The following is a 13,202-nucleotide window of genomic DNA, read 5'->3' on the forward strand; positions in this document are numbered from 1 at the left end:
CGAACAAACAATATTTTGTTATCCGACATTCTAGAAACAAAACATGATTTTGGTTCAAAGATAACTCTACAACCTTTATCACATAATTGACTTACACTTAATAAATTATGCTTCAAACCATCAACTAATAGAACTTTATCAAGAATAGGAGAGTTTTCCTTACCGACTTTACCTATGCCAACAATTTTACCTTTTCCATTGTCTCCAAAAGTTACTTGTCCACTTCCGTCTTTCTTTTCAAGAGAGATGAAGTGGCTTGAATTTCCGGTCATGTGCCTTGAACATCCACTATCTAGATACCATTTGCTTTCAATTTTTGAGGATTTCAAGCACACCTAGAAAAAGGAATTCAAACACTTTTAGGTACCCAAATGTACTTGGGTCCTTGGGGGTTAGTCATTCCACTATCCAATCTCCATATACTACCATATCCAAGATGCAATTTTCTAATAGTGCACTTATAATTGGTATGACCAAACTTGCCACAATAGTGACAATGACCATTGAACCTTTTTATTCTTGGTCCATAGGTGAGTGAGTGTGTTTGAGTTCTCATGTGGCCATTTCTCCTTTGTTTATTAAAAGCATGTGAGCAAGAGATATGATTAGAGTGGTGATTTTGTGAACTAGAAGTGTGTGTTCTATAATGATCATTTCTCTTATATGCAAATTGCCTAGGTGTGTGTCTTATATGAGTGTTGTAACTAGTGGATTGGTGTACATGTGCATTTCTCATAGACATATTACTAGTAGAGGCTTTAGGCACATTTCCATTTGAGCTAGAAACCTTAGGTTCATGTGAGTTAGTAGCTTTAACAAAAACGGTTTTAGAAAAGTTTGCTTGAGTTGATTTATCATAGTCAAGGCCATACTTGATGCTAGGAGACCTTTGAGAGTCTAAAATTTCATCAAGTTTGTCCTTGCCTTTTAAAAATTTTGAAAGAGAATTTTTCAACTCAAGGACTTCATTTTTCAACTTTTTATTTTCTAATGAGAGCTCATCTAAGGATTTTTGTAAAGAATCATTTAAGGGTAAAGGTTCCTTAGGTGAGTTCCCACTTTCCTTTTTCAAGCTAGCTAACTCACATTTCAAAAACTTGTTTTTCTTATGACTCTTTTCAAGCTCATCATTCATCAATTTTAAAGCACCTACAAGTTCATCATATGAAAACTCAACAACATCATCACATAAAGTAGAGTCATCAAGTATGGTTACCTCATTGGAGCTTTCCTCTAGAGCCATGAAGCACATGTTGGCAATTTCATCACCAACCTCCTCCTCTTCGGTATCACTTGACTCATCCCATGTTGCTTTGAAGGCCTTCTTTTTGAACTTCTTGATAGGCTTCTTCAACTTGGGACAATCCACTTTGTAGTGACCCGGCTTATTGCACTCATAGCAAATGATAACTTCCCTTTTGCTTGATTCACCTTTTTCCTTTCTAAAATTCTTCCTTGGAATGAACTTTTTATTTTGGAACAACTTCCTTATTCTCCTAGTTACCAAGGCCAATTCTTCCTCACTTATTTCTTCTTCCTCCTCACTAGTATCTTCGGAGGCTACCTTTAGAGCAATGTTCTTTTTCATTTTGCTAGGTTCCTCCACTTGCTCTCTCCTTAGAGTCATCTCATAGTCAATGAGGTTCCCCAAGAGTTCATCCAATTGCACTTTGCTCAAATCTTTGGCATCCTTTAAAGAAGTCACCTTTGGTAGCCATTCTTTAGGTAGACATCTAAGGATTTTCTTCACCAATTCTTCATTTGTGAATGTCTTCCCAAGAGATTTCATCCCTCCAATGATCTCAATGAACCTATCATACATTTGGCTAATAGTTTCATCGGATTTCATCTTGAACAACTCATATTGGTAGATGAGGGATTCCATCTTGTTTTCCTTGACTTGATTGGTTCCTTCATGAGTGACAACCAAAGCATCCCAAATTTCCTTTGCAGTAGACTTCATGCAAACTTTGTTGTACTCACTTCTACTAAGAGCACAAAATAAGATGTGAATGGCTTTGTCATTTAGGGCTACCCTTCTATTCTCTAGTTCACTCCATTCACTCTTAGGTTTTTGCTCTTGGTTTCCATCTATCATTCTAGTGGGAAAGAAAGGACCATTTTCTATAATATCCCACAAATCAACTCCTTCCGATTTGAGGAAATAATACATTCTATTTTTCCAATATAGAAAGTCATTTCCATCAAAGAAAGGTGGTCTCACAACCGATTGACCTTCTTGAGAATTGAGGGCTGCCATTTGATCTTTACTCCAAGATAATTATATCTTCAAGATAGGAGACCTGCTCTGATACCACTTGTTGTCCCTTGAAGCAACCCAAGAGGGGGGGGGTGAATTGGGTTTATAAAAAATTTAAAGGAAAAATCACAAATTAGAAGGCAATAAGGAAGAGGATAATCAACACAAGGATTTATAGAGGTTCAGCTATCCCAAGCCTACGTCCTCTCCTCAAGGTCCACCTTGAGAGTTCAACTCCACTATCAAATCTTCTTTGGGTGAAGATTAAAACCCTTACAATCTTAGAGCAAGCCTTTGCTCTTTACAAATCTCTTTTTCACTCAAGAGCAATTCTTTGCTCAATGCTACACTCACAACAACAAAATCTCTCAACAACCTTTACTCACCCTGAAAAGCCAACCAATTACAACTCAAAAACAAGCTTTCAAGAAATTAATGCTTTGGCTCAAGGTTTAGAGAGAGAGAGAATGAAAAACGCTGTAATCTCAATAAATGTTTGCTTAGATGGTTGTTGTAACCTCTTCACATCAAAAGCAAGTTGTATTTATAGTTCTATCATAAATATGGCCGTTGGGGATGCATTAAATGCAAATAGAACCGTTTATGTTCAGAAATAACCGTTATACCGTGCCTAGAAAAACTCAGGTTCGGCGGCCGAACCATTTGAGGTGAAGAAACTATTCCTTTAAAAAAGAACTTTCGGCGGCCTAAAGTCAGAGTTCGGCGGCCGAACTTGGGTGACTTTCGTCTCTGTTCCTCTCTTTCGGAAGCCGAACTTTTGGCTTCGGAGGCAGACTTAAAACATACTTTCGGCGGCCAAAGGTTAAAAGTTCGACGGCCGAAAGTGCGGGACTTTCGTCTCTGTCCCTCACTTTCGGAAGCCGAAGGTTGCACTTTAGGGGGCTGGTTGAAAATCCACTTTCGGCGGCCGAAAGTCAATGTTCGGCGGCCGAACATATGGGACTTTCGTTTCTGTCCCTGACTTTCGGAAGCCGAAGGTTGTGTTTAGGGGGCACAAAAATCCTTCTTTAAATCTTTGAAAAATCATAACTTAGGCTATAAAATTCCATTTTTCAATCCGTTTGAATTTTTGTAACGTATATTTTTAGATCTTTCATTTTGAAAAAGAATAATTTCAAAATCACTTCTTTTGGAAAATTTCATTTTAGTCCCTAAAAGTCAAGTACTTTAAAAAAATGGCCATATCTAAAAAACTTTTAGAAAAGAAGGAGACCTTGAGCCATCACAATTAATTACTTGAAATTCACAATAAATAAATTGACAACGTATAATAAGAAAGAAAATACTTTATAATCCCTTTCTTGTAGTATGCTTCCATAATTAGCACTTTTCACTTTTGTGACTGAAGCAATTCCATTTATTTTAATAAGGGACCTACAAGCTCAATACAAAACACCTTTGAAGATAATTAGTAGCACACCAATTGTTTATTAATCATCAAAACAAGGATTAGGACATTTAGGTCTAACATAACTTAATCCCTACAACTAGCCTGTGATATTGACTGTGCGGTTGTTGAAGCCGGTCAAAAATAATATTTTTGGTTATCAACAATTTTACAACTGTAGATAGTGGTAAAAGGATCGAATCCACAAGGAATTGATACTTACCTATTTTCCTTATCAAGACCAAATAAATAAACTGAAAGTAAAATAAAAAGGGAGTTTTAAGATTGATGAATTGAATTAGAATTAAAAGCAACAAAGTAAAGCAAATAATTAAAAGAAAGAAAATAATTAAAGTAAAGAAGATTCAAATATGAGAAATGTAACGACCCGAAAATCGGACCGCTACCGGCGCTAGGATCCAGGTCGGCTTAAGGCCGCCAGGACCCGTAGCAAGCCTAACATGCAACCTGATAACCTGCTTAATCCCATACATGATCAAGAAATACATAAAAATTCAAAACTTTTCTTTCATTCACTTTCTCATACACCAAACTTAACCTGCATGCACTGAACATAAACATAATCATAATCATGACCCCTCAGTGGGATCTCATCAATGCCCCAATGGGCGATACATCATAAGTTGAGTTGGTTTGCATAATCAGTATAAAACATCTAAGATCATGTATCAAAAAGGGATTACAATATACTATGGTCAAGCACACTTCTAACCTCCTCAAACATCATTACATTACATATCTATACTGTACTTTTACAAAACATTAATACATTTATCATGCCCACACTATCTATTACATACACATGACTTCATTACTCTTACGGATCTCCTGGTCTACCCTGTACTTGCAATCCTGGGGAAAATGGGAGAGGGGTGAGCTACTAGAGCCCAGTGAGCAGAATAATAAAAACATTTAAATCATATGGCATCATGGAATGCATCACATCACAGCTAATCACATCAAGGATGAACTTGTCACCAATAGCCCTCTACATAGTCCAACTGTGCCAGAACGTAGAATGGGTCCTGGTCTTTCTCTTACATAACATGTCATAACAGTCCAACTGTGCCAGAACGTAGAATGGGTCCTGGTCTTTCCCTTACATGGTGCCAGCGAACGTAGAATGGGTCCCACTGGTCTTACTTTCCGTACTGTACATATCACATCGTCATATCATAGATCGAGGGCTTTGGATCATCCAACGTTCATCCACATCAATCCACAATAAAGTATGCAATGCAACATATTCGTGAATTCTAATGCAAACAACCTAGTACATCTCATGGCATTCATGATGCATGAAACATGCTAAAAAGTCCATCATTTGCTTTAAAACATAATGAGATATTCCACTCACCTCTGGGTAGCTCTGACTAGACACTGGAGCAGCTGACTCACTGCTGGGGTCCTCGGTTCCTCGGGTCCGAACCTACATAGGTGGACTCAAATGAGGGACCAAACAAACATGAACATAACTCTAAACTACTCCCCAAAAACCCCCTAAAACATCATGAAACAATCATAGAAAACATGCAAGAGAGGGCTGGACAGGGCACTTTCGGCGGCAGGTTCGGCGGCCGAAAGTCCCTCCAGAGCCGAAAGTCAGGCAGGTTCGGCGGCATCTTCGGCGGCCGAAACTCCCAGACAGAGGCGAAACTCATGCATGTTCGGCAGCACTTTCGGCGGCCGAAACTCCCAAACAGAGACGAAAGTCTCCTTTCGGGGGTAAGCTTCGGCAGCCGAAGGCTGCCTCCACAAGCATGTTCGGCGGCCGAAAGTTCCTTCGGCTGCCGAACCTGGTTTCTCCCTTAGTGGCAGAAACTCAGCTCTTCTATACACATTTGCCTCCAAAACTAACCAATCAAGCATAAACCTATTCTACAACATTCCAATCACACACAAACAAGCATACAAGTTTCTAGGGGCATCAAACCAACAAAAACCCCAACTACAACACAACAAGCAACTCACATTGTTCAAAAACACATATAAAACCCATAAACCTACCCATGAGCTAAACATGCATTCTACCCCATAGATCCACTTAAAACTTACTTAAAACATGCAATGAGCTTAAGATCGGCTCTTACCTCGTGGAGATCGAGAGAGAGACGACCTAAACTTGGAGATGGGAGGGGTTGAGTTCCCTTGAACCTCAAAGCTCCAAAACTTTGCTCAAAGCTTGAAAATCTTCAAAACAAAGTAAAAACTCATGAAAATCGAGTAGGATTGGAAGGAAAGAACTCAAGATCGGTGAGGGACGGCGGAGAGCTCACCTTGGCCGGAAATGGAGAAAAAGCTCGCCCGTTTTCGGCTAAGGGACCCTTTTATAGTGGCTGGCCAGGCCACGTTCGGGGGCCGAACGTGCCTCTGCATGCATGCCATGTTCGGCGGCCGAACTTGAGGTTCGGCGGCCGAACCTGGACTTTCCTCACTTATGCTTTCGGGGGCCTAAAGGCGCTCCCAAAGGCATGCATGTTCGACGGCCGAACTTGAGGTTCGGCGGCCGAACCTGAGTTTTCCTCCAAGGTTGTTTTTATGCAAAAACTCATTTCCATTTTACTTAAGACCATGAAATACCTTAAAACATTTTATTAAAACATGTTTCTACCCTACTAGAGGCTTCCGACATCCGAGATTCCACCGGACGGTAGGAATTCCGATACCGGAGTCTAGCCGGGTATTACAAGAAAAGCTCTAGTTGAAGAATTGGATCCATTTCAGTTGTTGGGATTCATCATTGACACAGATTTCTTTATTTGATTCAATAAATTAGTTATGGAGGTGGAAGACGCTTCTCACCACCATATCCCTCCTTAAGCATAGATTAACTAGGGAATGTCCTCTAATTAATCACTAATCAACAAGTTGCCAAGGAACGTCCTTGGACCCTTGGCATCTAACAACTGTCAATTGTATTAAAAAATAGAGAGACCTAATTCTAACTACCCAAACGTATGGTGATATTATTAGATCATGCAATTTCCTTAGTTTTTACATCAAGAGTTACTTATGTTTGAATAATCTAAGCAATTACAGACTTAAAACTATCCAAACTAACAGATTATCACTTTGCAATCAAGAATCAATGGGCCCTATTGATCTAAACAACAAAGCAACAATGGAATTAAGCATGAAATTGCATAAATATTAATAAATAAAAGATAAGCAATATATGTTCAGATCTCCCAATCCATAAAACAACCAAAGTTTCACCTAATTTTTAACTAGAAAAAGAGGTTTCAGCCACTCATGGTTGAAACAAAACAAAATAAAAGAAAGAGAAGAAGAAGAGGAAGTGGCCGACGGCTTGGAGAAGGTGGCGTCTTGCAATCCGAATGGGGGAGGAAGAAGGGAGGCGTGCGGCTCTTCATGTGATGCTTTTATAGCTGAAAGTGTTGCCCTAGATTTTCTTGTTAAGGTGGAGCCTTCTTTTGAATTTTGAATTTTGAATGCTGCATTTTGAATTTTGAATTTTGAATTCTTGGAAGACAAGTGTATTTTCTTGAGATTTGGCTTCCTTAATAAGGGAAAGACTTCTTGAAGATTTGAAATTTGAATTTCAAATCACTCTGCTGTCTGTACTTTCCTTATTTATCTTCACTTCAGCTGTAACTTGGCTTTAGTAGACAATGCTTGTTCTCCTTTATCCTCTTTTAGGCAGTTTTAAGAGTATTTTCATTAAATTACCTCTTTACACCGTTTTCTGCAAAATAAGATCAAAACCATAAAATTAGACAGAAAATGTGTAAATTAACATTAATAACAACATGATAAAATGGTATAAATTTGGTCTGATCAGATATTCACTTTCTACTATATCATAGAGATTAAGTTATTCAATAATTAAAAGTTAAAGGGGTGATATGTATATTCTCTCACTTTAAAGAGATTAAACTATTCAAAATTTAAAAGTTAAAGGAGTAAGTAGGATCAAAATAAAGTTTGTGGGGGTAAAATGACTTTTTATGAAAAGGTGAAAGGGTAAATTATATATTTGGCCTTTATAATATGTTAGTAGCTTCTTCTTTTTTTATCTCAAAGAATATGTTAGTAGTTACGCCGGTAGTTGTTGAAACTTTAGCTCTCCGTCATTGTTTGCTCTTTGCGATAGAATTTTTGTCTTTTAATAGCTGCATTCTTATGAACTGTTTGCAAGTGGTTCAAACTCTTCAGTCTCCATATTTAGACATTTCTGAACTTGATTCGATTTTGAATGATTGTAAATCTTTGTTAGACTCTAGAACTGATATTTGTGTTAGATGAGTTTATCGTCATGCCACTCTAGTTACTCATACTTTGGTTAGATAATCTATTAGACATGATCGTCTCTCTATTTAGGATGATATCCCTCTTTGCTTGATGAAATTTTATTAATATAACACTACAAAAATTTATCGGATTAGTAACGGAAATTTCCGTTACTAATTATTAAAAATCCGTTACTAAAACTATTTTGTAACGAATTTGTAATGGAAATTTTCCGTTACAGTGAACCTCGTTACTAATGCATTACTAATGGTTTTATAATCCGTTACTAAATTAGTAATGGAAAATCCGTTACTAAATTTAGTTTCCTTTTCGTTGGTCCTAATAACGAATTTTTCTATTACAGAAATCCGTTACTAATTGTGAAAAGGTAATAACATATTTTTCCGTTACTAATCTGTTACTATTTTTAACAGATCAGTAACAACTTAATACGTTACTAATCCGTTACTATTTATAAAATTACAATAAAATATTATAAATTATATAATCTAATCAGACAATTTAACCTGTAAATATACTCACCTATTAAAACTCATCTCAATAACAAAATGTAAAAATCAAATGTCATACATATCATGAATGAACTCAAATCCAATATCATATATTATGTAAATCAAATCAAACATATATCCAAGTATCAAGTTGTGCAATTTTAAACTAAAAAAATTAACAAATTATTTATTATCCTAGTACATATCTGTAATGAAAAAATAAACTATAAATGTGTAGTATTCTTGTCATCGTCCTCGTCCTCGTCCTCATCATTAGCTTCATTTGTTTGACCAGGAGGTTGTGCAAAAGTTCCCTCACCAGGAGGCTGTTCAGAAGTTCCCTCACCGGGAGCTGAAGGTTAGCTGCCTTGCCTTTGACTCACAAGCTGCATAAGTAAATCCTTCACCTGTGAGAGCTCAGAGGTAATCTGCACATTTTGCTCACGCAATACTTGTTCATTATCCTCACACTCCTGTACCTTGCATCTCAGATCAGCCATTTCATCTTAAAGATCCTGATTTTGCTGAGCTGATGTGAAGGATGTACTAGCAGAAGTCTTGTTTGGAAAGAAAACTGAAGCCTATGATCCAAGACCGTACACCCTTCTTTTTTTCTCTCCACCTACTGCCTCAAAGTATAACTGAACCTTATCAATGCGGGATGCCTGACTGCTGTCATTATCTGTCTGTGATGCTTGCTCTTTCAAAGTCAGAAAGCGATCCTTCAAAAAAAAAAATACCATGTGATATAACAGTATAAACTACAAATCAAATAATTTACTATAAATTTATTTAATTTCTCACATGAATGGCCTTTGAGCGTGCATCAACAAACTCTGAGGTACCCTTCTTCTTATGAGTAGCCTCAAATAACTCATGAGGTAGAGGACCTCTGCCTAGTCTTTCGCGCTGCAAGTAAAATATAAATAGTAATAACATGCTTCAATATAAATTCATAACAAATTGGATAAAATTTAAAGTATTTGACAAAATTTAAATGAAAATGAATAGTACATACCATCTGTTGTTGATGCCTATATTGAGATATGGATCCTCCACAATGTCTTGATGGGCCAGCGCCTTGCCCACCTATTTCACTCTTTCTGTTATTTGAGAATTTTTTGCATTTCTCTTTATACTCAGTTGCTCCCCAAGCGGCACTTAAATCGATTACATGGACACCTAATTAGTTCTCCATTCAAACAGTCTGGAAACTGTTTGGCAGCTGATATGAATTTATTTAATCGTTCAAGGAATAAAGGATTTAATAGACCATCTTTTAGTCTTGCATACATCCATCCTCTATCAGAATGCATATTGTACCTATTGTACCTAGAAAAGAGTTGGTCATAACGGTCAAAACGACATCCTCATTTAAAAATCACTAAATTGATATGTACTTGTATTTAAGTAATATAATTTGAAAAAAAAATAATTTCATCCAGAAATCTGCTAAGAAAATGAGAAAGGAGAAGCCTTTTTTAAAGGGGTGAAACAGAAGCTAAGAGTTATTGATCTAATTGGGAGATCTGTGGTGGTTCTGCTATATATGGTTTATTTTTGTGTCATGGGAGGATAATTTATATCTCCTCTAATCCCATACTACATGCAACATGAAATTATATCGTTCATCACATCAAATCAAGCTTATGACACATATAGATAAAGTTTGTAATAATATATTAATTATCAAGCTTCTTCAGTAAAAAATCAGATTTGCCATCACCCTTATCCTTCCATAAGTACAAGTACCTTCCAACCACTCATTTGCACTTTCTGTTTCTATCATTTTTGCATATTGAATTTCAATCACAATCTAAGTTATTGCTGTATATGGTTTATTTTCTCTTCACTATTGCAGAATGGCTTGAATCAAGAGCAAGCCACAAGGTATGTATGTTCTTGGCAAGCATGTAAGAGAAATAAATACACATTCAACCAATCAATTTTAATTTAATAGTAATGGAACTGGAGTCCTATTTAAAATTATAAAATTTTCAAAAAATAAAAAAGTTATATTACTAATAATATTGGCAAAATAGGGATCTTTGATTCTGAAATACAATGTGGTTTCAGGCTAATGCAGTGATGTCATCGTTGATGAGCATAGCTCCACAGAAAGCAATTATAGCTGAAACTGGAGAAGAAGTTGATACTGATGAGGTAAAGTTAAACACAATTCTCGCCGTTAAAGCTGGCGAGATTATACCCATTGATGGAATTGTTGTAGATGGCAATTGTGAAGTGGATGAGAAAACCTTAAATGGAGAATCATTCCCAGTTCCCAAACAAAAGGTAATAACATACACTTTCTGCTCACTTCTTTTGGATAATATTAAGCTTCTTCAACCTGATAACATTTCTAAATTTCAGGTTACATTAGTGTTAAAACTACTGCTTTAGCTGAAGACTGTGTGGTTGCTAAAATGGTGAAGCTAGTTGAAGAAGCTCAAAACAACAAGTCTAGAACTCAAAGACTGATAGACAAAATTGCTTAGTATTATACTCCCGGTTAGTCATTTAGATTTTATCACTCTTGTTTTGGGGCAATTTACAATATAGTCTCTAACATTTAGCAAAATCTTTCAATTTAATTTTTGCTTTTACAGAATAATAATTTAGTACTGAGTTTTTGTTTTGTTAACAAAATAGTCATTTTATTAAATTTATCTGTAATTTAAATTAAAAAGACTAAGTTATTATAAATATTAAAAATATAATGACTAAATTACTATAAATTATTAAAACTAAAAGAATTAAAGTGTTATAAAAATTAAAATTTAAAAAACTAAATTGTCATATTATAACGTTAAGACTATTTTATTAACGGAATAAAATCTCAGAGACTATAAATTCTTTCTCATTAAAATGAGGATTGAGATATGAGTTTTGTTAAATTTTAGAAATTATATTATAAATTACCCTTCTATTATTTTGATACATCATTATCAAGTCCCTTTATATTCTCTCATTTAATTTTAGATTTTTTTTCCTGTATAATTTGGTAGTGGTTGTAGTCATATCAGTTAGCTTAGTAGTAGTTCCTTTGACACTAAGAGTTCACAACCGTGATCACTGGTTTCACTTAGTATTGGTGGTGTTAGTAAGTGCATGCCCATGTGGTCTTATACTCTCCATACCTGTTTCAACTTTCTGCACACTTACAAAGGCTGCAACATCTGGTGTTTTGATCAAAGGTGGAGACTATCTCGAAACACTGGCCAAGATCAAGGTAATGGCTTTTGACAAGACTGGAACTATCACAAGAGGTGAATTCGTCGTAGTAGATCATTGTGTTGAATTTTTTAAATTTTAATTTAGCTTTTAGAATTTTTAATGAAAGACATATTGCTCAACATGTCATTCTTCTATATTTAATTTCATAAGACCTTAATATTTCCTCCAGTTATCAGTTTTATGGATTTTCTTTAAAAACTACTGGAATCACGAAAAACAGCCACAACAAAAACCAACCAACCATCCAAAGCATTAAACAGAAAGAGTGCAAATAAATTCACTTGATGAAAAATTCACAACAAGAATGCACAACAAGGAACAATGAAAATAGCAAACAACAAGAAAACAGCACATTATAATCACACACAAAAATTCAACAACTCATTTCAATAATCTCACATTAACATATCAATAAAATTCAACAACCCATTTCAATAATTTACACAAAAAAGAGAGCATTTAAAAACACAATCTCAAAATTAATTCAAACCTACAGTGACTGAGGACGTTGAGTATAGAGGCGAAAATCAGCAGAGGCGTGATTGAGGATGAGAAGCAGCACCAGACAACAGAAGGACTAGACCAGCAGATGCGCCGATGAGAATTAGATGATGTAGCAACGATGACCAAAGGGAGCAATGGAGGAAAGAGAAGAACCAACCACTACCAGCGGACGCAGCAGCGGCGTGACTGAGGACGAGGAGCAGCACCAAATGGCAGACGAACTGGACCGACGGAAGCAACGACGACGACCAGAGAGAGTGGTGGCGGAAATAGAAGAAGCAGCCACCACTAGCGGACGCAGCAACGACGTTGACAGTGGGAAGAGAGGTTTTGGAAAATTTTGTTCAAATGCCGGAAAAGGAGAAGTCAATTTGTGTAATTGAGAAAGGGAAAATACAGGATTTCACATATTAGGGATTTCAATTTTAGTAACGGACACATACGTTACTAAATTTAACTTCTGTAACGGATAGTTTATTCGCTACTAATAATTGAATAGAAAACAATTTAGTAACATATTTGTTCATCCGTTACTAATTTTGAGCCCATTGAACCAATTCTGTATCGGATATGTATCCGTTACAGAATTTAGTAACGGATTAATAACGGATTATTTAATCTGTTACTATTGTTGTTCTTTACATGATATCCGTTATTAATCCGTTACTAATCAGTAACAGAAATTTTCCGTTACTATTTTCCGTTACTATTTCGATAAATTTTTGTAGTGTAACCATTAGTTTTGTTTTTAAAAAAAATGACTAGCACTTAATACCTCTAACCATAAACTAAAGCTTACAAATACAAATATTTGAGGAGTTCTTTATGTGGTTTTATAATGTAGGCTTCTGGTTTATCATTATTTTAAAACACTTCTGTAATATGTTAGTAGTTAACAACTAGTTTCTAATGCCTATAAATACCAAAAAAATATTTTATAAATACATAAAAGCTTACAAATACAAATACCTAAAGCTAAGAACTTACAAAAGAAAAAAAAAATCAAAAT

At 35.8% G+C, this 13,202-nt stretch overlaps 1 protein-coding gene and 1 pseudogene across 1 annotated transcript; one reads left to right on the forward strand and one right to left on the reverse strand.

Annotated features, from left to right (window-relative positions):
• Positions 1-9,033: 9,033 nt before the first annotated feature.
• Positions 9,034-10,241, reverse strand: LOC122721493. Its single transcript, XM_043949332.1, has 4 exons — positions 10,205-10,241; positions 9,471-9,634; positions 9,257-9,361; positions 9,034-9,174 (listed from the first exon to the last, which is right to left on the reverse strand). Exons 1-4 carry the CDS (start codon positions 10,239-10,241, stop codon positions 9,034-9,036), a joined length of 447 nt encoding a protein of 148 aa, XP_043805267.1.
• Positions 10,242-10,285: 44 nt separating this feature from the next.
• LOC110629202 lies at positions 10,286-11,768 on the forward strand (annotated as a pseudogene).
• The last annotated feature ends 1,434 nt before the right edge of the window (positions 11,769-13,202 follow it).

This window comes from Manihot esculenta, chromosome 13, assembly GCF_001659605.2.
Source record: "Manihot esculenta cultivar AM560-2 chromosome 13, M.esculenta_v8, whole genome shotgun sequence".
Classification (NCBI taxonomy): Eukaryota; Viridiplantae; Streptophyta; class Magnoliopsida; order Malpighiales; family Euphorbiaceae; genus Manihot; species Manihot esculenta.

Excerpts from the sequence above, each read along its gene's own strand:
- LOC122721493 (XM_043949332.1), bottom strand. The coding sequence starts at position 10,241 with ATGATAGAAACAGAAAGTGCAAATGAGTGGTTGGAAG. Across the intron at positions 9,635-10,204 it reads TGCAAATGAGTGGTTGGAAG|GTGTCCATGTAATCGATTTA; the intron begins GTACTTGTACTT and ends AGAACTAATTAG. Across the intron at positions 9,362-9,470 it reads ATAGGCATCAACAACAGATG|CGCGAAAGACTAGGCAGAGG; the intron begins GTATGTACTATT and ends TTTTACTTGCAG.